We start from the raw sequence: 24,175 nt of genomic DNA on the forward strand, positions 1-24,175 counted from the left end.
TCTCAGAGCCTCCTCAAAATGTTTATATAGTCTAAATCAGTTTAGTCACCCTGTTTACATGCTGTAAACAAGTGAACAAGTTAGTGTAAGTTACTCATCTGATAGTTCAGTTTTACAGCCATACCAAACCAAAAATTACCAACATTTTCAATTTTATACTGTCTCTGAGACATATTGCAGATGAGCAAACACAAAAAATACATCTTCCAGATGTAAATACAGACTCTCTTTGATGTACGTCGTGTCTTAAAGTCCTTTGTCTTAAAATACATGAGCTATAGAGTGCTAAAATGTAAAAAAAAAAGTTAAACTAATTTGGTTCTGATACCCTCAGATTGTTGTCATTTTCCTACAAAAATGGGTATTTTTTGCACTTAAGCACTTGATATTTAGAGTATGTGTCCGTTATTGACATCCATTTTATGTGGCAGCTTAAGCTATGACTATGTAAGGATGCTATGCTGACCTGTGTATCAGTGTTATGGAAACATTCCCCAACATACAAACAGAGTGAGGAAGTATCAAGGAAGCAGGTGCTGTCCCGGGTCTCAAACAAAACCTCTCTGTTTCAGGGTTTCCTTCTATAACCAAGATATCAGTTGTATCAGAGATGTAGTCTGTGGGAAATTCCCCCAAATTACTTGATTAAGGTATTGGTGGCACTTTCCCTGAGATTTTCACTTTCCTCTCTCTCTCTCTCTCTCTCTCTCTCTCTCTCTCTCTCCCCCTCCCTCCCTCCCTCCCTCCAAAAATGTTCACTATTTGTTAGGGCAAAGGTAGAGTGGGGGACTTTCTGATAATTTGTCATTGCTGTTGTTTTTAAAATATGATCCAAAAGGCTGCATCAATGCCATTCCATATTGGTTTAGGGTGAACGTAATGATAATTTTTCATCATGGAAGAATACACACATAATAGATGATTAGAATCCAATTTAGAATGCCATTTTTATAGCTCTATCAATGTTTGGGACATGTCTAAATGGAGTTTAATATCGCGATGTAACAGAAGTAGTGACAGATCTTTGGATTGTGACTTACATTCAAGTGAAACTAATATCGAAAAAGAAAAAAAGTAGGGCGGGACATGGTTCTATCCATAAGTTGTTGATTAAATGGAGCTAGATCTAAATGAAACCTTGCAGACTAAATGATTGGACCAGCATCCTAGATTAAAAATGTATTCATTTAATTTCATGCTGAATTTAAAAACCTGATTTGTGAAATTGTGCTTATGTAATTTAATTTTCTATAGGAATACACAACCTTTTTTTCATATAAAGATAAATAGACTGCAAATAATGGTTGAAAATGTAACCTGAAGCTGTCCCTCAGTAGGGGCTAGCTAGGTTGAGACCACTTGATGGCTTGTAGTTACTGATAAATTTATATTCCTCATAAATAATAATAAAACATCTTTGTTTGATCTGTAGTTTTGCAATAACGTTGTGCTTGACAAATGCACTCAACATAACAAGTGTATGTGTTGACCTAAAATGAATGTGACATTGTTGTTCTCCCAGTGACTTATTTACCAAATTGATGTATGAATGGGGATTTCCTTCTCTTTGTTTTAGTTTAGAGATCAAAATTTCCAGTTTCAGGTGACTGATCACAAAATTGGAGATGCAAGCCAAATATTAGCAATTAAACAGTCACAATCAGATCTGAGTATGTGTGCGTGTCAGGGTGTGTGTGCATGTATAATTATTTGGACGAAAAACCCAGTAGCTACGTGAACATTTTAATTTTTAATTAACAGTGATTTTCTGTACAGTCATCTAAGGTTCTGACCTGATCTGCCAGAACTGTTCAGTCATTCCATGAGAACAGACTGCTAATTTACTGCTATATGGGTTTAATAAGTCATTTGATATAATTCAAGTAAAAAGGTTCAAAATTGAACTGTTTGTTAAATTAATTGCACTCATTTGAAGATGTTTTTTTGAAGACAGAAGGCTTTTTAAACGATAGATTATTTATAGATTTAGAAAAAAAATGCCCCTGTAACAGGATTTTTAAAAATGATAGAATAACAAAAAAAGAAGAAATTGTAATGCTGTACAGTGAGAGATCTGCATAAAGAAGGTTACAAAAGCACACAACAATCTCCTTTTATGATTCATACTTTTTATCTTATTAATTATGTATGGCCCGTTTTTTAGTGTAAATTCATTGCAATTTTTTATCACCTGAATTTGATAACTGTATGTCTGATCACTAAGCACTTCTCAAAAAAACGCACTAATCATGTTAAATTAAAGGATATTCAAATATGTCAAATTATTTTTATAATGGAGCTATAGAGATGACTAAGTAACTAGAGGAAATAAATAAATTTTCCCAAGAAAGAGTATGAGGAAAAGGTGTGCCATTGTTAATCTTATCACTAACTGCACAAGAAGCTAGTCAGAAACTATCAAGTCAAGCCTTATGTCTTTGTTGCAATGCCTCATTCTTGCCTATATACACTAAAACCTATACAAACTCACTGACGCATATTATACTGCATACTTAGAGGTATTTTAGGTAGTGTTTCATGTTTCATAGGACAAGTGGCCAATTGGCAATTTAAAAATTATTCTTGGGAATCAGATACATATATATAAACATACCGTTTAAGAATTTAATTAAAATTTTGAATGCATTCTTTTGAAAATGGTCCATAGCAGTGGTGAGAGGTATTTGTGACTAATCAATCACTTATTCGGTTACTGCTGCTCAAAGACTTGTGTGTTACTAAAACTTGTGTGTTAATACTAGTAAACTTCAAATGATATCATTTCCTTTCACACCTTGAATTAAATGCCGTTTTTCTGGATGCCATGAGGCAGAAGAATAAGAGCAATTCTACACATAAATACCTTTTTGTAGCAAAGCCATTTTGACATTTTAGTGTTATACTTTTCATTGATTTCCAGTACACCTACCAGAGAAGCATTACATTAACAATATCAGTAGAGTAATTGTCACAGGTGGCTCCAGTGAAGTTTACGACGAAGGAGATTAATAACAAAACAGTCTTTATTTAAATCTACATGGAATACTCAGGAGATCACATGAGATCACACAAACACAACCACGTTAATATAAGACGAAAACGAAAATACATAGGGAACGTAATCAAGGAGAACAGAAACAGGTGTGTGGAAACGAATTAACAACCAGGGAAACTAACTAGGAACTCAGACAAACAGAATGAAAACCCAAACCGCCCCTTACTAATATGATTGGCATGTAGTCTGATGTAGGCTATAGGCAAGAACAGTTGCAAAGTGTGTGATGTGGCAGTGATGTGGCAGTGTTGTGACGTAAAGTGGATATTGAGACATGCTGGTTTCTCTGCAGATGTTGTGCAAAGACTGTCTGGTCTAGACACTGACCAGTTGATATAGCTGGAAATTTTGAATGGAGAGGTCAATTAGTAGTAGGGTAATGATGCTGATGCATGTGGATGTCATAGGTTTTATGACCAGTATTCCTCTACATGATAGGGCCCCTGAGATCACAACATGCATGGAAAAAAATAGTTTATTTAATAATTAAGGAAGACATCTTACCAAAGAACCCTGAACTCATTCATGTTTTTGGTTGGGTTTTCCCTTTCTGACTATGATATCCTCATTCCTGTAGTATCTGACTCTGAACATCAATCTGAAACATGCTTAAAATAGCACTGACTGTAATTATAAACTCTGATTTACTGTGCCAGGTCTTCTATTTAAAGTCATACATTATAGGCTAGCTTTGAATGAGGAACGGACTGACTTTTAATACATTATTCACTGATGATTTTGCATTCAAACTTGCCACTTCATGTTAAGTTATGAGACTTGAGAGAATCAATGTTGTTTTACAACAATGATCTCAAACGGCTTCTTCGTGTGGCAGTTTATGTATACACATATGCAAGGCCAAGATTTTCAGATTCACAGAGATAATTGAATTTTTTGATGAAAAACAGAGGAAAGCATCAGGAAAAATGGCATAAATGTAGTTAAAATGCATAAGAATGTGGCTATGCGTTATGCCACTGCATGGTTTAATGTGTTTTATTTATTTATTTATTTATTGTTTAGTATGTGTTTGTAGAACATGCCACTGTACACTTGTATGGCTGAAATGTCAGTAAAGCTAAGTAAACGAAACTTTTTATTATTAGGTCAAGTGCATTTTTGGCAAAGTCCCTGGTTTAATCTTTTTTTATGTTTATTATCTTCCGTTAAGGAGACCACACAGAGAATGAAGTCTGGAATTTTGTTGAGATATAATAAATTCTGAGGCAGTTCAGGGCAGGCTGAAACTTTTATATCATTTTAAACAAGGTTGTATTTTTTTGTAATTTCAAAGGGGAAAGTATAGAATTACATGTCTGTATGTTTCTAAGATTGATGAAGAGATGTCTGTTACTTATGAATGCCAACTTCCTCTTGTGCTTAACTCTCATTTCTTTTTAAATTCTTTTTTTAGTTGTGCTAGGAAGTTTAAAGGAAACATGCGACATGCGGGGTGAAGTGTGAGCAGCATTTACAAGTTTAAAGATGGCTCTCGCTCAAAATAAACATACAGTAATTTTATAATGACTGTATTATTCATCTTTCAAGATAAATGGGATTCATCTGTAAGGCGCAGATGTGTTGTTCAGATTGCCTAAACTGAGAATTTTTGCTTCTCCCTTCCAGGAAAGTGAAATAATTTCAGACACAAGCACACTCTCCTATAAACACAGGCATACAGGAAGGTTCCTACCCTGGGTTCTTTTTCACTGTCCTCTTCATTTTTAAAGAAAGATATTACAAATTCAAAACAACCAAAGACACGCAATGTCATCTGACCCAATGAATGAGGCGGGTGGCACATACTGAAGATGTTATATATTTGTCTCTCCTTTTATGGTCTGAGAATGTTTACAGCATTAAATGCAGGGCCACAGACAGTGTGGCACACTGTATCGATGAGTTAACACTCTGTCATCTTGCTCCAGGACCCAACTAAAAGCATTCTTATAAGCATTACCTCATTTGTGTCAGATGCATGCCAAGTGTTGACAGGTTTATAGTTTTCTCCAAACATGTTAATCTGTATTCAAATTCCTTTACAGTGTTGAGATTTTAATATTAGAGTGTAGTTCACCCAAAAATGAAATTTCTGTCATTATATATTCACTCTCATGTCGTCTGGTTTCGTTCGTTCGTTTTTTTTAAAAAAATTATTTTGGTCCATGCAATAAATGTGTGTTATTTTTGACCCCACTGACTTTCAGTGTAGGCTACAGACAACAAAAAAAATCTAAATACCTTTGTTTGTCTTCTACAAAAAGATGTAAAGTTAAAGTAAATGAAGACACAATTTACATTTTTTGGTGAACTATTCCTTTAACATGTAATGTGGCTTGTGGCAGTTGTCGATAGTTTTTTACCCTGAGAGCTCATACACTGTAAAAATGATAAAACAAAGATCACTGGAGTATGTTAAAACAGATGCTTGTAGCATGGTATACAAGAAAATACTATTTCAGCTTACTGTTACATTTACTAGCAATTTCTGAGTGAAAATTATTTCTACACCAATTTTTTTTCAGTTAAAAAAGATCATTGTATTTCTTGTTAAAATGAATGTTGAAAAGTGCTTCTTCCTCTGATTCTATTTCTCTCTGCCAAGTTCTCACAATGGGAAGTGACCATGCAGGGACCGGATCCAACTGCCCCTTATTTTCATCACTTGTCAAATGGCACGTATCTCCTCTCGAGCCTCACAGCCACACAGGCTTTTCTCGGTGGCAGTGAAAAAAACCTCTGCGTACACTATCAATCGCTGAGGAGACAGTCTGTGATGAGGCAATGGAAACATGCGCTCCACAGTCTTCCCTTCTGGCCCGCGGTGCCAATTTTATGCCAATTTATCACAGAGAATGGGAGATTGTCCTTTAGTTTGCCCACAGAAGTAAGCTAGATGGAGCTCATACAGGAAAGCTTTGGAAAATCAGAGATGACCAGAAGCACAAAGGCAAAGTCCTAATCACTTGCACAATTATGGGGCCTAATCGGACGCTTCTTGTCAAAAGCTTTACTCCTTGCGATGCTTCTCTTCACTTTGATGTGGTCAGTGGTTCAGTTTTATGAGAACTGACATATTTGAAGAGAGCTGAAGGGGTGCACACTGCATACTAAAGCTTGGGACTTTGTAAAGTAAAGATTATCTCTGTCATGATTCTGCCTTCTAGTCTTTGATTTTCCCTGGTCTTGAGGCAGGATCATGACAGACCCATGTTTTATGTTCACACACATGGCCTTTTGCTGGGCCATGTGCTTGTGTTGTCTTGTTCCTCGCCCCGCCCCCTTGTTATCCTCGTTTAGTCATCATTGCTTTACCCTTGTCACCTGTTTCCCTCATTAGTTTCTCCCTATTTAATCCCCTTGTGTTTGCTGTCCTGTGCCGGTTCATTGTCATTCATTGTGTGAAACAATCTGTGAGTAACCTGTTGAAAGTCTTGTCTAGAAAGAAGAGTTTGATCCTGTCTTAGCTGTTAGTTTATTGTCTAGTTTTTCGTCTGAGTCTTAGTCTAGTTTTGTCAGTCCAAAATAGTCTATCCGGTCTTGTTTTGCCCCCTCGTGGGTTTTGTTTTCTGTTTTTGTCATTAATAAACCTTGTGTGAAGTATTTACTGTCTGCCATTGGGTTCATCTCCGCATCACCATAACAATCTCCTAAAATAATCCTCTGTTTATGTCCATCATAAAAAAGACCATAAATTAAGCTAGCGCATAGCGCTGAAACCCTATTGTAATTGTTCAAATTTCCATAGATCAGCATTCTCCCATAAAAGTGATAGGGCAGACCAAACTGTAAGTCATAGAGACTTGAAACTTTGAGGGCTGGTAGTACTCAGTCAGACCGTCTACTACAGGGTTCCTCAAACTCGGTCCTGGAGGGCCACTGTCCTGCACAGTTTAGCTCCAACCCTGATCAAACACACCTAGCTGTGAGTTTCTAGTGATCCTGAAGACATTGATTAGCTTGATCAGGTGTGTTTGATCAGTGTTGGAGCTAAACTCTGCAGGACAGCGGCCCTCCAGGACCGAGTTTGAGGAACCCTGGTCTACAATGTCACCAAGGCTCGCTCCGATCGGCCTGACGGGGTCGCTACAGCGGTGAAAAGAATGAAAGTCATAACTCCTAAACCGTTAGGCTCAAGTGTCTTATATCTTTGGAATCCTTGGCTCAAGACGAACAAAATGCATGCCTCGGATCTGATCGAAATTTTTTACAAATTTAGAACTTTTGCGAACTAGTCCTAGGTTTTTGGCCCGATTGGAACCCAACCAGTGCAGCAAGATTCTCTGGAGTCTGATTGTCAATAATTATCAAAAAAAGTAGAAATTTCTTTCATATCTGTCATGGCGCTGCTCTGAAAAAGGTCTATGCTAATAGAGTCCGTCAGCAGTCGTGACATCACATTGCTAGAATCTACAAACGGCTTGTTCTGAGACACTGCTTATGATTTCTGGGGATTAAAAAAGAGGACTGGGTGGATTTCTACCATTATAGGGTGGTTGTGTACACACAGTGCCAAAACATTTATGTTTGAACACCATGTAAAAGTACATTTTGAAAAATTGGTCCCCTTTAAATAAGAAAAACGAACCACAATTAGTGGTGAAATAAGGGAGCCTCAAACCCTTATCGTTGTTCACTATACAATTTAGTATGTTGATTATGTATTGATAAATATGTTTTACATGTTAAAAAATAGGTATTCTGAGAAAAAGAATACCACCTCCAGTTCATAGTGATGTCAGAGCTCCTCAACTTCCCAGCCAGAGGTGCGTTTTCCAAAAGTTCAGTTGAATTGTGTTGGTAATGACAGAACTTGCGAACATAGTCGGCTTCGGAAAATGGACCCCAGCTCAGCAATTTATGACTACATCTCCCTCAACGAGGCTCATCACCAATAATACAATCAATGTTTTTTGAACGAAATTTTTATTGACCACATTACACAGAACGTTCATGCAGATTTGTGTTCTACCATCGTGAAAGTCAGACTCTTCCTATCTGAGCATGCTGAACAACTCTTGGACTTACTACTGTGATGTATTTAAACCAGCCTTCCTCCATTCATTCCCAAACAACTGCAAATTATCCAGAATGCAGTGGTGCTTTGCAATTCTGTTCATCCCTGACAATGTCATAGATGTTCTTTCTCAAAGTTCTGAATTGCTCTGCCTGAGTGAGATGCAATTTATGATACTGACCTGCAAATCATTTTAAATCACTTTGAATTTGAACTATGGTGTAATCCACTCAAGATATTTGCATTTTTCAATATTGGTTCAGACAAATTTGTGTGTGCAAGTCATAAAGCATTTTCTGTAGACTAACAATAATAACACCTGTCATCATAAAGACTAAATTTATTACCTTGGAATTTGCTGTGTGCATATTTTTGTTTTATATATTTTCACACTACCACTCAGGGTTGTTGGAATTGCAAGTTATGTCTATTTTAGAATTGCTCAGATCGCTAATAAACCTTGGTCTAATAATTTATACTAAATAAAATGTATTATCTTGTTGCAAAACGCTAATACAAATCTTTTGAAAGAAATTCATTTTTAAGAATTCACAGAACACAAGGTAAAAATATTAATTTATTGTGATTTATTAATTCATAGTCAAATTTCAAGTATAAAACAAGAAAATATCAATACTTTTTTAGATTAAACAAGTGTTTAAAAAGTAAAAAAAAAAACAAACAGTGTGAGACATTTTGTTAGAAAGAAAGTTTTTTTGTTTAGTTAGTATTCTAAGATCTTGAGATGAAACAAAGGAAGAAAAAGGGCAGACAGTAAACAAACAACACAAGTTAAACCATTTAAACATTGTAAACAACTAGAAATGGGATTCAAGTAAAATCAAGACACAATATGACAGAATAAGCTGATCAGCATTATAGTGGTGCTGAAATCCGAGGTCTAATGTAAACATTTTTTATAATACATAAAATGTACATAATATTTAATAAATAGATAAAAATATAACATCAGATTTGTACAAAACTATTCATCAAAAATACAAAAAATAGGAATTAAAAGATATTGTTCTCAGTACAATAAATACAATAAATATCCTATAAATAAATAAATAAATAATCAATTTTCTTACAGAATACATCTATCAGAGCTCAGACGTCCGTTCTTTTAGTAAAACTGTTGGGTTGACGTTTTGATCTGAGTGGGAAGTACTTGCATTAATAGTGGTTGGTACCGAATCTTTTACATTAGGCACATAGAAGGACGCCATAGGGCAGGGCCCTTTGACATTATTGCAAACCAAATTCTGCAGAGAGGCAGTGTTGATAATCTCAAAGCCCACTTTGCCACCAAATGTGCTTGGTTTCCAGTACTCAGGGGAACAAATGGGATTTCCCATAAGTCCTTTGAGGGAGTAGGGGGCACCCATCTCCACCATGGTCTCCCCAAAAATGGCATTGAGCCTGGGTTTCTCAACCAGCAGACCAGTATAAAGCTCCACAGCGTCTACGTCTCCGTACATCTCTTCAAGTTCAGCAGCCATTTCCTTTTCTCCTAAAACATAAAACAAGTTCAGTCAACTCAAATTGTCGACTGAAATACCACTGATTTTACAATATCTGCAGGGTATGCTTATAAAATGCAGCTGGGCTTAGGCAAGTTAATATGAAAATGTGTGTGTGTGTGCGCACTAAATACTGTAATAAATATTGTATTTATATTTATCATTATGCTGTAAAGACATAAAACAGCTGCCTATGCTGAAGGCAAAATAGCTGCATTAGAAAACATCTATTTTCAGACCTGATCAATATAAATATATTAACTCTCACCTGTCATTTCTTCAAAGGATTTGAATGGCTTCATGTTGAAACGTTTCCTGTAGGCGTTGATGGATTGGTAGCGCATTTGCCTGCTGTCTTCAATTGACTTCATGGCCACCTTTAATACAGCCGGTGGAACATTACGCCCTCCAGCCACCTGGAGTAACAGAGAAGATTTAAGATTCACCAAATCCTCACCACCAGCGGTAGACTACTCCAAAATATGGTAAACTAAACGTATTTTTCTTGTCTTACCCTTCCAGCTATCTGATTGGTGAAGGACTCAACCAAGCTGTTGACGCCATGGTCTGTCAGTATAGATGTGTTAAAGAGAAACTGCTTGTAATTGTAGACTTCGTCCTGGATGTGAAATTCATCAGGCATAAGGGGGTGCCAGTGGTAAAGGGTGTTGAACTCAGAGGAGATCCTGTTCTGGTACTGGAAACGGTCGTTGAAGAGAAGTTCAGGGTCAAACTTGAGCTTAAAATTGTATCCACTAAGGTGCTGGACATAATCTTCAATCACAATTTTGATCGTCTCACCTGTAAAGTCAGAATACAGAACAAACGTTAAACCATCTTGTAAATGTATTTTGAGGTACATCCATTAACACATCCTGCAAAATTGTCCACATTAAATATTGACCTGAATCTAAATGTCCTTCTCTACAGGACACTTACCAATAAGGATGAGCCGTGCGGTCTGAAACAGCCTCTCGTCATCCCAGTCAGGATGCTCCTGCTTTAATATATCACACACTCGGTTGTGTTCACGCAGCCAGATGGTGGCATACATCATGAGTCCAGGAACCAGTCCAAAGGCCTCGTGACCCACGGCAAAACGTCGGGACTCAGGTATATGAGGAGGGTAGTGCATGTCTACTTGAACCTCACTGACTGTCGGAGGATAAACCTCACCGTCCAGAATCTGGTTAAAGCAATGAACACGAATATAGTCAAATTTTCAGACGACCAGGCTTGCGATATGAAAGAGGTCAAATTGTTCAGTGTTCAGAGTTCAGTGAACTGGAGGAGGTTATTTTAGTTAATTCTAGGGTGGAAACATTCCTTACCTTATATCTCAGTTTTCCGTCCTTGAAAAGTCTCAGCTTGTGTTGGCGTTCAAGCTCCTGTCCATATATGTGACCCAAGTCAACCTAAAGACACCAAGCAAAGTCAGTCAGATACCAAAGTGAATGTGAGAGGACCATTAATAAGTGCCACTTGAAAAGGTTATACAGTATGTATAAGATACACACCCCATGATTCAGGGCTCTTGTGAAAGCTGGACCTTTCTTCATGTCAGTTTTGAAGAACTGGTGCGTAAAATGCTGGGCAAAGAAAGCGAACATAAGACTGGTGCGTTGAGGGTCTGGGATGAACTTCCTCCTGAGAAGCAGTTTCTCAGCCAGCAGCTTCACATCTGGCAGCTCTTTCTTGCCTGCAAAAGACAGAACAACAAATGAGTAAAAGACCTCCACTGTATATTTACATCTTCATTTTTGAGTGTTATACACCAGTCTAAAAGTGGACTCAGTGACTTTAATTGATGGACAGAAATATCTCTATGCGCTTTTCTCGTCCACACACCCAAGACATGCAGGCGGACAGGTTGAGTCCGCAAGCTTCCTGTCTAACTGTCAAGCTAGAAATGTGAGAAAACAGGTCTGAGGAGAGAGAGACTCACCTGCGACTCCCATTGGTGTTGGGCAATCATTCGCGACAGGAGGCAGTGTACGAGTGTAGTAGGAGAGATTGGAATAGGCTTCCCAGCTTTTGTAACCATAGTCAGCATTGAATGTAGGGGGGCTGTCAATCAAATGGGCACGTGCTGGACCAGGAGGAAATAAACTTTTTAAAGTTAAAGTTTTAATTATAATTTAAATCATTATCATTCAAAAATAATGTATGCAAATATATCAATTATAATTTAAAGTAGGCTATTTCAATTATATCAAAGATTAAAGTCAAATTGGAGGTTTTATTAAAAAGATCATTTCAGGCATGAAAAGTGTTAACTTACATGTTAGCACGTATCGCATTATGCCATTTCTCAAAAACGACACTTTGTTGACAATATTCCACAAGCTTTTGAAGTGTGTGAGAATGTAATGCACCGTGTTGGGAGAAGGCTTCAGAGAAACTTTAACCCATGTGAGAAACTCGGCTGTAAAAAAGAAACCAAAGTAAAAAAGTTAGTCGGGTATTGACAGAGAACAGGAAGCTTATTCGTTTACAGAAGTCTATGCAGTTTTCCCTTACGTGTTGAGCAGTTTTGACCGTAAAATCCAGTGCGTGTACAGTCACATTCATACGAGTCTGAGCTCATTTCAGTACAGACACCGCGATTCTGGCATGGCTGAGAGCAACAGGGGTTGGCTGCATCACCAAAAAAGGGTTATTTTAGACGGCTTCACTTTTATAGCACTGAAGTAATTCATTAAAAAAAAAAATCATAGTTGATAAATAGGAATAGAAATGAATGAAGAAATGGCTTACCTCCTTGGCAAACCATGAACCCCAGGTGCAAAAGAATAAATAATATCAAACTATTCATTCCAGTGGCGTGTATTGGTATGTCTTGGTTCTTTCCTCGCCAGTTCAGATCAGAGAATGAATTATCTTTCGAGTGAGAGAGGTGTAGTTATATGCGCAGTCAAATGTGACGCAACGAGCTTGACTCATCGTCTACTGCAATACTGAGAATGACATCATGTTGGTAGCCAACCTTCGTATTATCGGATTATTGGATGTCATAAAAACTAATATCCCGAAGGCTCTCGGAGATACGATAATAACCGTTTATTTATGTTTTCCTAATTTATCATTTTTGTCACTTACCAATAAAGCAAAACAAAACTGTTTTAATAGATTGTAGCCTGCCTAATAATAATAGGCAACTCATATATTTCAAGTTGTTGAAAACTTCATTAGAAAAATTATAAATAGGCTACATTTCCTTTCAATCGCTGTTTGTTGGTCGATGACCTCCGGAGTCCGGACATTAAAAAAAGGCATGCTTTTATATTAATGATTGAAAACACGAAAGCATTCGTGAAAACATTCTAGGCTACTATTAAATTAGTATAAAATAATCATGGTTAATGCATTAACTGTATTTGTAGGAAATGTTTAATAAACATTCCTCAAAAATGTATGAAACTAGCATGAATACAAAGAAGTGCCATCTTGTGGAAGAAATGAAACATGACTCAACCGCTCAGCAGGTCCGCTAGCTAGAGAAACCTGTTTTCTTCATCATATTTATACTTCCTCGCGATAGATCACTCTTTCTTACTCATTGTTTTGCACGGAATTTGCACTTTTTTTTTTTTTTTTTTTTGTTTTGCCCTTTTCAGTCTTTAAAACGATGTTCGGACAATGTTTTTTTTTATAGCCTATATATATATATTTTTACTATAGCCTATCAAGTAACGGGTATTTTGACTGCAGAATGAAAAGCAAAGCGCACAGAGCGGGACAAGAGAAGAGACTGACGAAGATTAGATTTTATCATCATAGGAAGCTGTAGTTCCTCCTCCTCTCCTCTTTAAAATGATAGTCTGACTCAAGCGCACTCTCTGCATAGAAGGAAAACGACTGATTTTTATTTATTTTTTCTGGATTTCTGGCTTGGCGTGCACTCCAGCCCAGGGTAAGATGAAATGTTGATTACTCAGTCAGTACTTTACTGCAGGCAAGCTGTGTTGTTCATATAACATCATGTCACTTGAAAATAGCGGTGCGTAGTTCGAGGGAAACGTCAGCTCTTATCTGCGGAAAGTTTTAAGTACGACTGCATGTTTAAGAAGTTTCCATTCGGTTTGGCGATAGATAGGCCAATGGCACTGTTGACAGATAACCGATACGGAAAATAACACCGTAGAAAATACGGTGCAATCAAATTAACTAACAAAGTTACTTAGCGATATTATAATGCAGAACACAATGTAGCCTACAAGTTCTGAGTGTAGCGTGTTTGAAGTTTTACGTTTTTTAGGGAATAAAGTAACAGATTTAGAAGCATCATCACTTCATAAACCTTTTGTCGATCACAGTGCAATATAATATAATGTTTGTTAATGTTAATGAGAGTTTTGAGGCACTGTTATTGATTTGATTTGCCTTCATGTCTACGTGACCATATCCATTCAGCACTGATGTGAACGTGCTCTGCCCTGCGTGATAATGACACGCGCTGATGAGCATTAAAAGCGTTGTGTGGCACTCAAGGTCCCAAGGGCCAGTTTGGGTAACAACTGATTTGTATGTGCCTTTTTTTTTTTTGCGCCATTGTTTTTATGGATGGGCTAGTTTAGCTGATCAGAGAACCCGACATTCTCCGTTATGCAATTTTAGCTTATGTTGGATTGTGCAATAATATTCACTCCACTCCATCATACAAACAAATATAATGCTGAACTTAAAGCACATATGCTGATGATGTTTTTGCTGTATTTAATGTCGAAGTCATTGCAACTTACTGTGTGCTCAGTCAGTATAAGAAAGCAGTTCAGACTATGAAAGTCGTACTTGCACAATTTTACCCTCACCACAGACACTATCTCGGTTGACTGGTTGCACACTTCCCGTTTCTAGTATGATGATTTCCACGTCTTTTCATTCTGTCTGTAAAGCCTGCCTATATTTCTTCCTTTTTCTTTCATACATACACAACATGCACACACACACACACACACACACACACACACACACACACACACACACATGAATGCACCAAATGCCCTGCTACACCGGAAGTGATGTAATAAGGTAAGGAACGTTATAAAGACAGACATAACTCAAAAGAAACCCTCATATATTACCTTTTGTAATACTGATCTCACAATATACTTTGACAGTCTTTCAAACATGAGATCACAAAACAAAAAGCTTCTAAAAACAACACAAATTTTAAAGCTTTTCAAATTTATGTAACTGCCCTAGTATTATAGCTCTTTTTCTCCCAGTATTTTATTATTTTGTATGTTCATTTTATATTTTAGTTGTTGTTATTCTTTTTACATACTTTAAACCGTACCACAATGCCTTGTATTTGCCTTGTACTTTTTTTGCATTTTACTTGTCTGTAATTGATTTTTTTTTTTAAGTAAGGAAGGTTACATTTTAATGCATTTTTGTTAACTTACAGAATTTAGAACTTGTAAAATCATCTACAATCCCAACCATGTGTCTAGTCAGGATAGTGTTGAGTTATTTTATGATAATGTATGTGATGTTCTATGCATGTTATTAGACAGTCAGTGAGTATAACCTTAACATTCTCTTTCCATCATATGTAATCTCTTCGTACATTTGAGTTTAGTCCCCATTCAGATCATGAGATTATTTTTTGATGTAAAATCATTTTCTACAATTATTAAAAAAAACAAAATTAGAGTGTCAGTAATTTCACTATAAAGTATACCCTGTCATTGAAGAATTGATTTTATTTTTATTTCTTATTTTTTCAGTGCATTAGATGTCCAGGAGCATTGCTAGAAGATTTCTCTGGGAGCAAAGTTCTTTGAAGAGGTCTTAGGATAACCAGCCTGTTTTGTCTAATTTGGCCATAAAGCCACCATGTCACTCACAGATCATCACATCTTTGTAAGTAGAACAAAAATCTTAGATTTATGCCTGAGAATAGCAGTAAAAGCCTAAATCAGTGGAGTCTGGCTTTCAAAGTGGTTAGCCAAAACATAAGGCAGTTTGTCAGCACAGATGTTTCTGGGAATGCACTATTTTGGTTTCCAAGAACTTCTTGTATTTCTGTTAAGTTTACACCAGGGATGCTGATGTCATGAAACGTCTCTGTTTGTCTAATGATCATACATAGGATTTTTGGACAGGCTCTTTGTGCATATATAGATTGTTTCATGAGTAATGAGCAAAATTGGACATATTCTGTGGCATTAAATGAATAGAAACAGAGAAATCAAATGCCTCCACATAAATTCTGGTGAATATAATTCACCAGTTTTAAGTTTAAGATAGATATTTGCATGCTGCTGGCTAACTGCTTTTTGTTGGTGTAAAAAAAGACATGTTAATCACACCAACCTGACACAGTGCTCGCATTAATCAGCACTTCCCTTTTTTTCCTGTATTAAGACTACATTTCTAAAGTCAGTGAAAAATTATTATTTATTTTTTTTGAATTTACGCATAATGATGATTATACTGATTGGAAAGAAAGTGTTTATTTCTTAGGTTGAACAGCAAATGTCACACAAATTCCAAGTGAAAGTGTTGCGGGCTGAAAATGTCACCAAAGGAGCTCTCGGAGACCTGTGTGAGGATACTTTATATTTCATACTTTTAAAATGAAAAGTTTAGGTACTTACAGAACAGTGATTGTACATTACACAACATCATGCATTGCTTTCTTCAGTTACTAAACTTAAAGGAATGAGAGAGAATGTTCCTAACACTAAACATGCTTGTAGTGGATACCCCTGACCCATATGTGGAGCTGTTCATCCCCAACGCCCCTGAGAGCAGGAAGAAAACACGACATATAGATAACGACATCAATCCAGAGTGGAATGAGACCTTTGAATTCATCCTCGACCCCAACCAAGACAACGTGCTAAAGGTAAGTAAAGAGAAACTGAAAATGAATTTACGCATCTAATCTAAATTTAGTCAGCTCTTCTTGAACACCTCAGTCACCTCACCTGTTGATTGAGAGATGGCATGTTGGGCTGCCCAAAAAAAACCCAGACCAACCAGAGTCAGAGGACATCAACCTCAAAATGTCTCTGCATATTAAACTGGGATAGGAGAAGTGTTTTTTTTAATCACTGAATAAATTACACACTTCCTGATGGCAGTGCACTCACAATTCAGGTTACTTTAGTAAGGTCTTGCTATTTCCAACTACATGTAGTATTTTGAACCTTCCTTCAAATGTTTTATGCTGATCAGGCTTTTGGAAGTCGTTGTTCTTACTTAGTAGTGTATGTACAGTCAATGATATGGTTTCTGTCTCTTGTTTCCAGCTGACATTAATGGATGCTAACTATGTTGTTGATGAAAAGTTGGGTACGGCCTCATATGACATCTCTAAACTCAAAGTTGGACAAACAGTGCTGGTGTCATTTCTTATAGGAAAAGTAAGTTATATCTATTTGAGGAGCACTTTCCCTTTAAGAGCACATGACACATGAGTTGCTTATATTTTCAAAGATTTCAAAAGGAAAACTGATCGAATGTACTTTTATATTGTACATTTTAATGCTGCGATGCCTGAATTCACTTGTTGCATACAATCATACTATTCATTTCTATACATTTATTTTTTAATGTTTACATTTTTTATTATTTCCTTTTATTTTTCATTTTTATAATGTCAACCATATTTCAGTTATTAATCATAACATGAAACTAATAACTAGCTTATTATATCGGCAAGGATTTCGAAATCAGTGCATCCACTTTCTTTCTTTCTTTTCTTTTACTTGCGCCTAACTAGAAATTCAACATTAAAATCGAAAGTTTGTGAACAATTCAATGGTGCATGTTACTCCAAAGAAAAAAAAAGTTTATCTTTGTAATCTTAAATCTTAAAACAAAGTTTACTTCCTCTAAAACGACTATCCTTTTCTGCTGATTCACTTTTCTTTTTCTTTCTTTCTTTCCCCCTTGCCTTCTTCCTCCCTTGATCTGACCTGTGGTATTAATGTTTTTTCCACAGATGACCAATGTGTACTTAGAGCTTTCCTTGGAGGAGTGGTACGTATCACAATGAACAAAACTGGCTTCTGTTGTGTATAGTAAGAACTTTTATAGTTGAAGCGCCATACATATGACTTTCTTTTTAACTGTTCTCAGCTACACAATGGACCTGCGATTCAATCTGGATCTGTGTCCTAAAGAAAAGCTCTACAGACAACACCGGCGTGATAGAGTCATGCTGGGCATCAAGAAATTGCTGCACATGGAGAAACCTTCCTCCCTCCCTTCCTCTCCTCATGAGGTACCACCTATTAATCAACTGCTTTTATAACCCCTCCGGTCCTGCTCGCCCCGCTCCGACCGGGATTCAAACCGGCGTTTCCGCACTAACAAGGACATTCTTGTGTCTATCGCTAGTGTGCCTCTTGAGGCCAGGGAAGTGAGGTTTACTCGCACAGTTGGCCTCGGTTACACTTTCTCCACTGGTCGTGCAGTTGCAGAAATAGTACAGTAGTAGCCTACGTGTTTGATGCAGATGTCAGCTTGCTGTCATGCAGATGGAGACACCTAATGAAGTACAGAAAGCCAAGACATACATGACATAGTAAGAAAAGAAAATAGACTGTGTAGAGCTGCTGACGCAGAACTCTCTCAGACAACTCCGATTTCCACATAAATTTAGCAAAGTCATTATCTACCAGATAAGATATTTGTCCACATTAAGTGGACGTGACAAAATGTTTAAATATTTGACCATTACAACTCTTAATAATAATGAGCACTTTGAAGACTGACAGTGTTTTTGTGTTTCATTCTCTGTATGTCATAGGCCCCTTCATTATCAAGTTTTTATTTTCTTTGGCGCATTTTTCTGACTTTGCGAGTTCAAGTTCAGTCTTGGCTCAGCATGTGAAAATGGACATAGTCCAAATATAAAGAGGAAGTGTTAGCTAATACTTGTGAGAACTCACAGGAATGGTTTATTACTTGGTGGATTTCATAAGCCCCCCAAAAAAGAAAAAAAAAAGAACCATAGGCAGGAAATTACAAAAGTTGAACTGCTTTTCTGCACATAAATCGATCTGGTTACAATACAGTTACAATGCTGTTAGAAATGCTAGCCTTATGGCTAAGGATCTGCAGCGCAAACTCAAAGATGCTGCGTTCACATCTTGGTAGCACAATTATGATTTTCTTCAACTTCTCTCACTTGACTTTTAGCCAGGCAAACAATCAAAATTTCTTTGGTGTCAACCTGTAAACGTTTCGGTTTGGTGTCATTCATCAAAGCCAGTGTGCTTTCCTTGTTCTGAAAAAGTTGCGATATAACAAAAGTAGCAACAGATCTTCTCCTCTGTATCATCATGTACATCTGAGTGAAAGTGAAATTTAACAAAAAGAAAAATGTAGGGTGGGTATTAATTATGTCCATCAGTTGTTCATTGGATGGAAGCAGATCTGAATGCGACTTTGCAATTGATTGTAAGAAAGGGAAGGGGTTTAAAGGGTTAGTTGACCCAAAAATTTGGGTCAGAAAGCTCTCGGATTTCATTGAAGATATCTTAATTTGTGTTCCGAAGATGAACGAAAGTCTTGCGGGTTTGTAACGACATTAGGGTGAGTAATTAATGACAGAAATGTAATTTTTGGGTGAACTAACCCTTTAAGCTGACAAAATGATTGGAAAAGCCCGGCGTTCATCACCAGAGAGAAGTCTGGTCACTTTCACCGACATGCATGAAACATGCCTGGATGAATCGTTCACAATCGGATTAATAGCATGTATTTAGAAAATATTCAATTTCATTTTGACGTTAAATGTTTTGCAAGAGCATGCGGAAGTGAATTAAACTTCAAACTTTTAAATCAACTTTAAACTAGTTCTCATCTTGCATTTTCAATAACTCCACAATGACATAAATGCTGCATAAATGACTGAAATCCAAATTCGAGACAATCCCATTATTCTTTACATGAAAAGGTAAATTGCTAGCCTATTGCTAGTATTTCACTAGCATACTGCTGTGCTGGTAATATTTGTTTTCTTGAATGCAGGTTCCAGTGATTGCTGTGCTGGGCTCAGGGGGAGGTTTCAGGGCAATGGTCGGGTTCTCTGGGGTTATGAAGGCTTTGTATGAGTCTGGAGTTCTGGACTGTGTCACATATGTTGCTGGACTCTCTGGATCCACCTGGTATGAGGACATGTCCATCTTTTAATTCCTTCTCAAATAAATCCCAGTGCAAACCAACATTTGCTTTTCTGTCTCTTACAGGTACATGTCCACTTTGTACTCCCACCCAGAGTTCCCCACTAAAGGCCCAGAGCAGATCAACCAGGAGCTGATGAACCGTGTGAACAGTAACCCTCTCCGACTACTCCTTCCCAAACACGTCACTAAATACGTACATGCCTTGTGGAGCAAGAAGGCATCTGGGCAGCCTGTTACCTTCACAGATATCTTCGGGATGTTGATAGGCGAGACGCTCATTCCCGCTGTGAGTATCTGATCTTTTGGAGAGAGTTTCCTTTGCTTTTGCCTTTACTTATTCATAAATATACAATGCACAACTGGCAATACAAAGGCTTCTCTTTCTGCTCTCTCAACAGAGGATGGACACCAAGTTGAGTGAATTGCAGGAAAAGATAAATGAAGCTCAGGCACCTCTGCCCTTGTTCACCTGCCTGCATGTAAAACCAGATGTCTCTGAGCTCAAGTTTGCAGGTAAAAGGGCAAATCATTTTTTTTTTTTAAATGAGTCTTTCTTAATGCAAAAGGTTTCATTATAAACCATATTACCGGTATAACAAATTTCTACAGTTTCTATGATTACAATGTCAAGGATAAGTGTTTTTTTTCTTCAGAAATTCATTTCCATTGTGCCAACTAATTGTGTAAGGTAATACTATACCTTGGAAATACATAAAAGATCATTATCAGCTACATTGTTGTCAATGTATTCACTGAATGAATGAAGGGGGATCCTATTTATAGTAGTCTGACCTTTTGAATTGCCTGGGGAGAACCAGATTACGTCAGAAGATTAGTTCAAGAATGTGAATAACTATGCAGAATATCTTTTTTTAGTATACTTGTATTGTTTTTCTAAAGCCCTGAAGTGCCACACGTTTTAGTTGTTTAAAGGTCTGTCTGTAATTGAATATAGGCCACTCTTAATTCTGTTCACTCACCAGCATGACTGAGCAGGTCATGCCTCGTGAGCTGGTGGCTGCTCTTTCTGGTTTGAGACTGAAAAAATGTACTGTAACTATAACTACCTTACGTAAGAAAAGATTCACATCACAGTTTTTTTTGGGTATTTTAATGCACATAGCTATTTTAAGAGTATAATAGCTTTTAATAGTTTAGTCCTCTAAATTCAGTCAAGTTTTTGTTATAAACATGCATCACAGTACTGTTTGTACAGTTCAACTGCGGCTGAATGAAAGCAACTATTTAGACACAGAGACACTCAAGGGAATCACCCTCACGTCACGTGGCATTGAGTTTCCAAAATAGTCCTATGCAACAGAAAGACATCCGAACCACTCCTACCTCTACAATAGACTAAAACTGTGGTGACTGTCAATACCTCAGACTTTGATTAATCCTTTTTTGTCTAAAAAAGCGTCAGTCGATTTTCTGCAGTCCTTGTCACACAAAATAGCTTTTGTGTTGTGAGCATTTTGTTTAGTTGATTCATGCATCTGCCTTCGTTAAGTGACGCGTTATCAACACTGCCTGGGAACTGAAATCTGAAACTTTGCTTTCGCACATTCCCTATTTGAAATATGCTCTTTGTCATTGTGTTTATTTTGAAACTAGTTTTGATCTGTTGTCCAAAATTATAATTCGTAATCCTATTCTTACTGTACTTGTTGCTGTTAATTTGTTGTCATGGGCATGTTTCGCAGACTTCTGTTGATTGTGAATACATTTCTGTTGAGGTTATGGTTGTGTTTTGATTGGCGTGTTTTAATTGACAGACTGGGTGGAGTTCAGTCCGTATGAGATCGGAATGGCTAAATATGGAACCTTCATGACCCCTGACCTTTTTGGAAGCAAGTTCTTCAGAGGAAATGTGGTTAAGAAGCACAAAGAGAACCCTCTTCACTTCCTTATGGGTATGGGCTCGTTTTCTGAATTTCTCTAGTAAGCAGAGAACCATGATAAGAAAGAGATAATATCTGTGTATTTAATGGAAATAGTGACACCACATAGTTGGAATCTTCACTGTCAGAGTCAAATGTCACCTGCTTTAAGGGTGTTGGTTCAGTCATTTGCAATAATCCCATCCTTACTGTATTGTAATGCGAGACGAGTTAGTGTTGTAATTCAGTGGCGCAAACTCAAAATTAAAGAACCGTAAAGAAACATTCTTCGAAGGGTGTATCACAAGAGTTTCACTGCATATTTACTCTTTATTTTTAAAACAGTGACGTGAAGATCAGCTAAAGTATTTGTAATCTACTGTTTCAGGCTTCACATCGTCTATCCAACGGTATTTTTTCGGTTTCTCACATTTTACAATTTTGCATCCTTGCAAAATTAAGACAAAGATTAAACAAATTAATAAATGTCTCGATTATATTTCATATATAACTTATTAATCCCTTCATTAATAAGAAATTATGATAAGAAGAATATGAAGCCTCTTTTTAGGACCATTAGGGGAAAAAAATGTAATCATTGGTTGTACTGAATTTCTAAATTATTTTTCACTTTTGATTTTGGGGTAAAACATGATCAAACATACAGCATTAAAGCCCTGTTTAAACACCTGGTTTTAAGATGCGCTTTGGTCGATCGGATCACAAGTAGACGAGGGAGACACATTCCCGTTTACACCTGGTGTTTTAATCTGTCTCTTTTGTCCACTTTCAACCACTTCTGTCCTGATTTCTTCGATGGGAGGGTCTATGTATGCTGTGAGTTTGTGTTAGAAATCAGGAATGGTGCTTCAAACCAAACCAAATTTGGGTCTTCAGCCAACAAAGTGTAAAAATCCCATATGGACACAGCGCTTCCCATAAGGTTTACGCATGAGGTCATTAGGCAGAGATTAGGCGGTCTTTTGTGGCTGTTTGAACACATTTGACCACATGAGCGTTTACACCATGAAAGCAATCCGGTCGAATGTGTTTTTGACTACCTCTGGAAGTGGTCAAAAGTGGACAAGCTAAAAACGTTTTAGACCCCATTTACACCTGTATTTAGCATCGTCCACTTGTAGATGGGATACAGTGTGTTTGTACGTGTTGCACAGGTGTGTGGGGCAGTGCCTTCTCCATCCTGTTCAACAGAATTCTGGGACTGAATGATGCGACGAAAGGCAGCACCATGGAGGAAGAACTAGGTACGATCTCCAGCTGTATTAAATATCCAAGACCAGTTTCACATTGCTCTTCTACTCTTTTTAGCTACATGTGCATAATCATCTTTTTTCATCTGCATTCCACAGAAATTTCCATAGATTTATGTAGAATTTGAATGTCTTTCACAAGTTTTACATATTCTTTGTCCCTTGTGTGTTATATGATATATCTATATGTATTAATAATATTCATGCTGTGTCAAAATAGTGATAGAGGAAGAAAATGTTGCAGAATGATGGTGCCTTTAGTGTTTGCATGTCTGATGGTAGGATGAGATTCATAAAACTGTGATGGTTATCAGGCAGCTACACCAAAGTATGATTACAGTTGTGCACATGCAAACATCCTGGCACACACACACTCTGTATTCTTAGATGACCTGAAAGATTGTGATGATCTCAGTCAGACATCAGTTGGAGATGGTTTGCACTGTGGCTTTGACGGTTGTTTTTACTTTTATTCTACAGAACAGATCAAACCGGAACACATTGTGGGAGAGGACAGTCTAGATAATGATGAAGACTCAAATAAAGGTGAGATTTTAGACCATATACATTACACACTAAGTATCTTAGTTAGAATATCAGTATAAATCCCTACATATACTGGATTTTGTTTTTTGTCTTACACGTACAGAGGAGTATCAGGCCAGCTGGATGCAGCGCATGGTTAGCTCTCTCTTCAGTGACTCGGTTCTTTTTAATACACGAGAAGGCAGAGCAGGAAAAGTACACAACTTCATGCTGGGCTTAAACCTAAACAATGACGTGCCATTTTCGTCTTTCATTGAGGCCGTCAGTCCCACAGAGGATGAGACTGATGCCGTCACAGGTCAGAGTTCATATTTGTTATGGTCATTTAAGTTTACTGAATTAAAGGGTTAGTTCAACCAAAAAGGAAAATTCTGTCATTAATTACTCGCCTTCATGCCGTTCCAAACACATAAGACTTTTGTTCATCTTCGGATCACAAATGAAGATATTTTTTTTGAAATTTGAGAGCTTTCTGTTCCTCCATTGACAGCCTACGCAACTACCACTTTCAAGACCTAGAAAGGTGAGCAATCCATGTGACTCCAGTGGTTTAACTTAAATTTCATAAAGCGATGCGAGTGCTTTGTTTGCACAAAAAACAACAACATAATCTACCACTTTATTTATAAAATGTAAATCTCCAACTTGCGCTCACGTAACAACGTCTGCTCTTGCGTCAACAGAACACGCATGCGTCATGGTGTTCTTGTGTACTGTAGTTGGAGATTAATGTTT

At 37.2% G+C, this 24,175-nt stretch overlaps 2 protein-coding genes across 4 annotated transcripts in view; one reads left to right on the forward strand and one right to left on the reverse strand.

Annotated features, from left to right (window-relative positions):
* Window positions 1-24,175, forward strand: part of pla2g4ab (phospholipase A2, group IVAb (cytosolic, calcium-dependent)) — a 33,443-nt gene that overhangs the window by 5,881 nt on the left and 3,387 nt on the right. The window contains exons 2-17 of one of the 3 annotated variants that reach the window (XM_079888786.1): window positions 9,881-10,080; window positions 10,207-10,355; window positions 10,526-10,708; window positions 15,328-15,463; window positions 16,067-16,148; window positions 16,303-16,451; window positions 16,858-16,971; window positions 17,553-17,590; window positions 17,690-17,834; window positions 19,589-19,725; window positions 19,807-20,029; window positions 20,142-20,256; window positions 21,519-21,656; window positions 22,799-22,888; window positions 23,375-23,440; window positions 23,544-23,738. In XM_079888786.1, the coding sequence (XP_079744912.1) occupies window positions 15,437-15,463; window positions 16,067-16,148; window positions 16,303-16,451; window positions 16,858-16,971; window positions 17,553-17,590; window positions 17,690-17,834; window positions 19,589-19,725; window positions 19,807-20,029; window positions 20,142-20,256; window positions 21,519-21,656; window positions 22,799-22,888; window positions 23,375-23,440; window positions 23,544-23,738 (1,519 nt within the window). In that variant the 5' untranslated portion in view covers window positions 9,881-10,080; window positions 10,207-10,355; window positions 10,526-10,708; window positions 15,328-15,436. Of the gene's footprint in view, window positions 1-9,880; window positions 10,081-10,206; window positions 10,356-10,525; window positions 10,709-13,091; window positions 13,509-15,327; window positions 15,464-16,066; window positions 16,149-16,302; window positions 16,452-16,857; window positions 16,972-17,552; window positions 17,591-17,689; window positions 17,835-19,588; window positions 19,726-19,806; window positions 20,030-20,141; window positions 20,257-21,518; window positions 21,657-22,798; window positions 22,889-23,374; window positions 23,441-23,543; window positions 23,739-24,175 lie in introns of those variants that run through there. The other 2 variants (XM_079888787.1, XM_079888785.1) reach the window with 2 other exon arrangements.
* Window positions 8,638-12,466, reverse strand: ptgs2b (prostaglandin-endoperoxide synthase 2b). Its single transcript, XM_079888790.1, has 10 exons — window positions 12,353-12,466; window positions 12,116-12,232; window positions 11,877-12,020; window positions 11,541-11,684; window positions 11,113-11,294; window positions 10,927-11,010; window positions 10,535-10,781; window positions 10,110-10,396; window positions 9,864-10,011; window positions 8,638-9,585 (listed from the first exon to the last, which is right to left on the reverse strand). The coding sequence occupies exons 1-10, from the start codon at window positions 12,408-12,410 to the stop codon at window positions 9,176-9,178; spliced, it is 1,821 nt and encodes a 606-aa protein (XP_079744916.1). The 5' UTR covers window positions 12,411-12,466; the 3' UTR covers window positions 8,638-9,175.

The sequence above is a fragment of the Squalius cephalus genome (genome assembly GCF_949319135.1).
Source record: "Squalius cephalus genome assembly, chromosome: 12".
NCBI classification, from domain to species: Eukaryota; Metazoa; Chordata; class Actinopteri; order Cypriniformes; family Leuciscidae; genus Squalius; species Squalius cephalus.

What these genes read in the sequence shown, in the direction of transcription:
- ptgs2b (XM_079888790.1), bottom strand. Translation starts at nt 12,410, where the DNA reads ATGAATAGTTTGATATTATTTATTCTTTTGCACCTGGGGTTCATGGTT. An exon ending in ACGGAAAACTGAGATATAAG is followed by an intron (nt 10,782 to 10,926) that starts GTAAGGAATGTT and finishes TGCTTTAACCAG; the next exon opens with ATTCTGGACGGTGAGGTTTA. An exon ending in ATCCTTTGAAGAAATGACAG is followed by an intron (nt 9,586 to 9,863) that starts GTGAGAGTTAAT and finishes TTTATGTTTTAG; the next exon opens with GAGAAAAGGAAATGGCTGCT.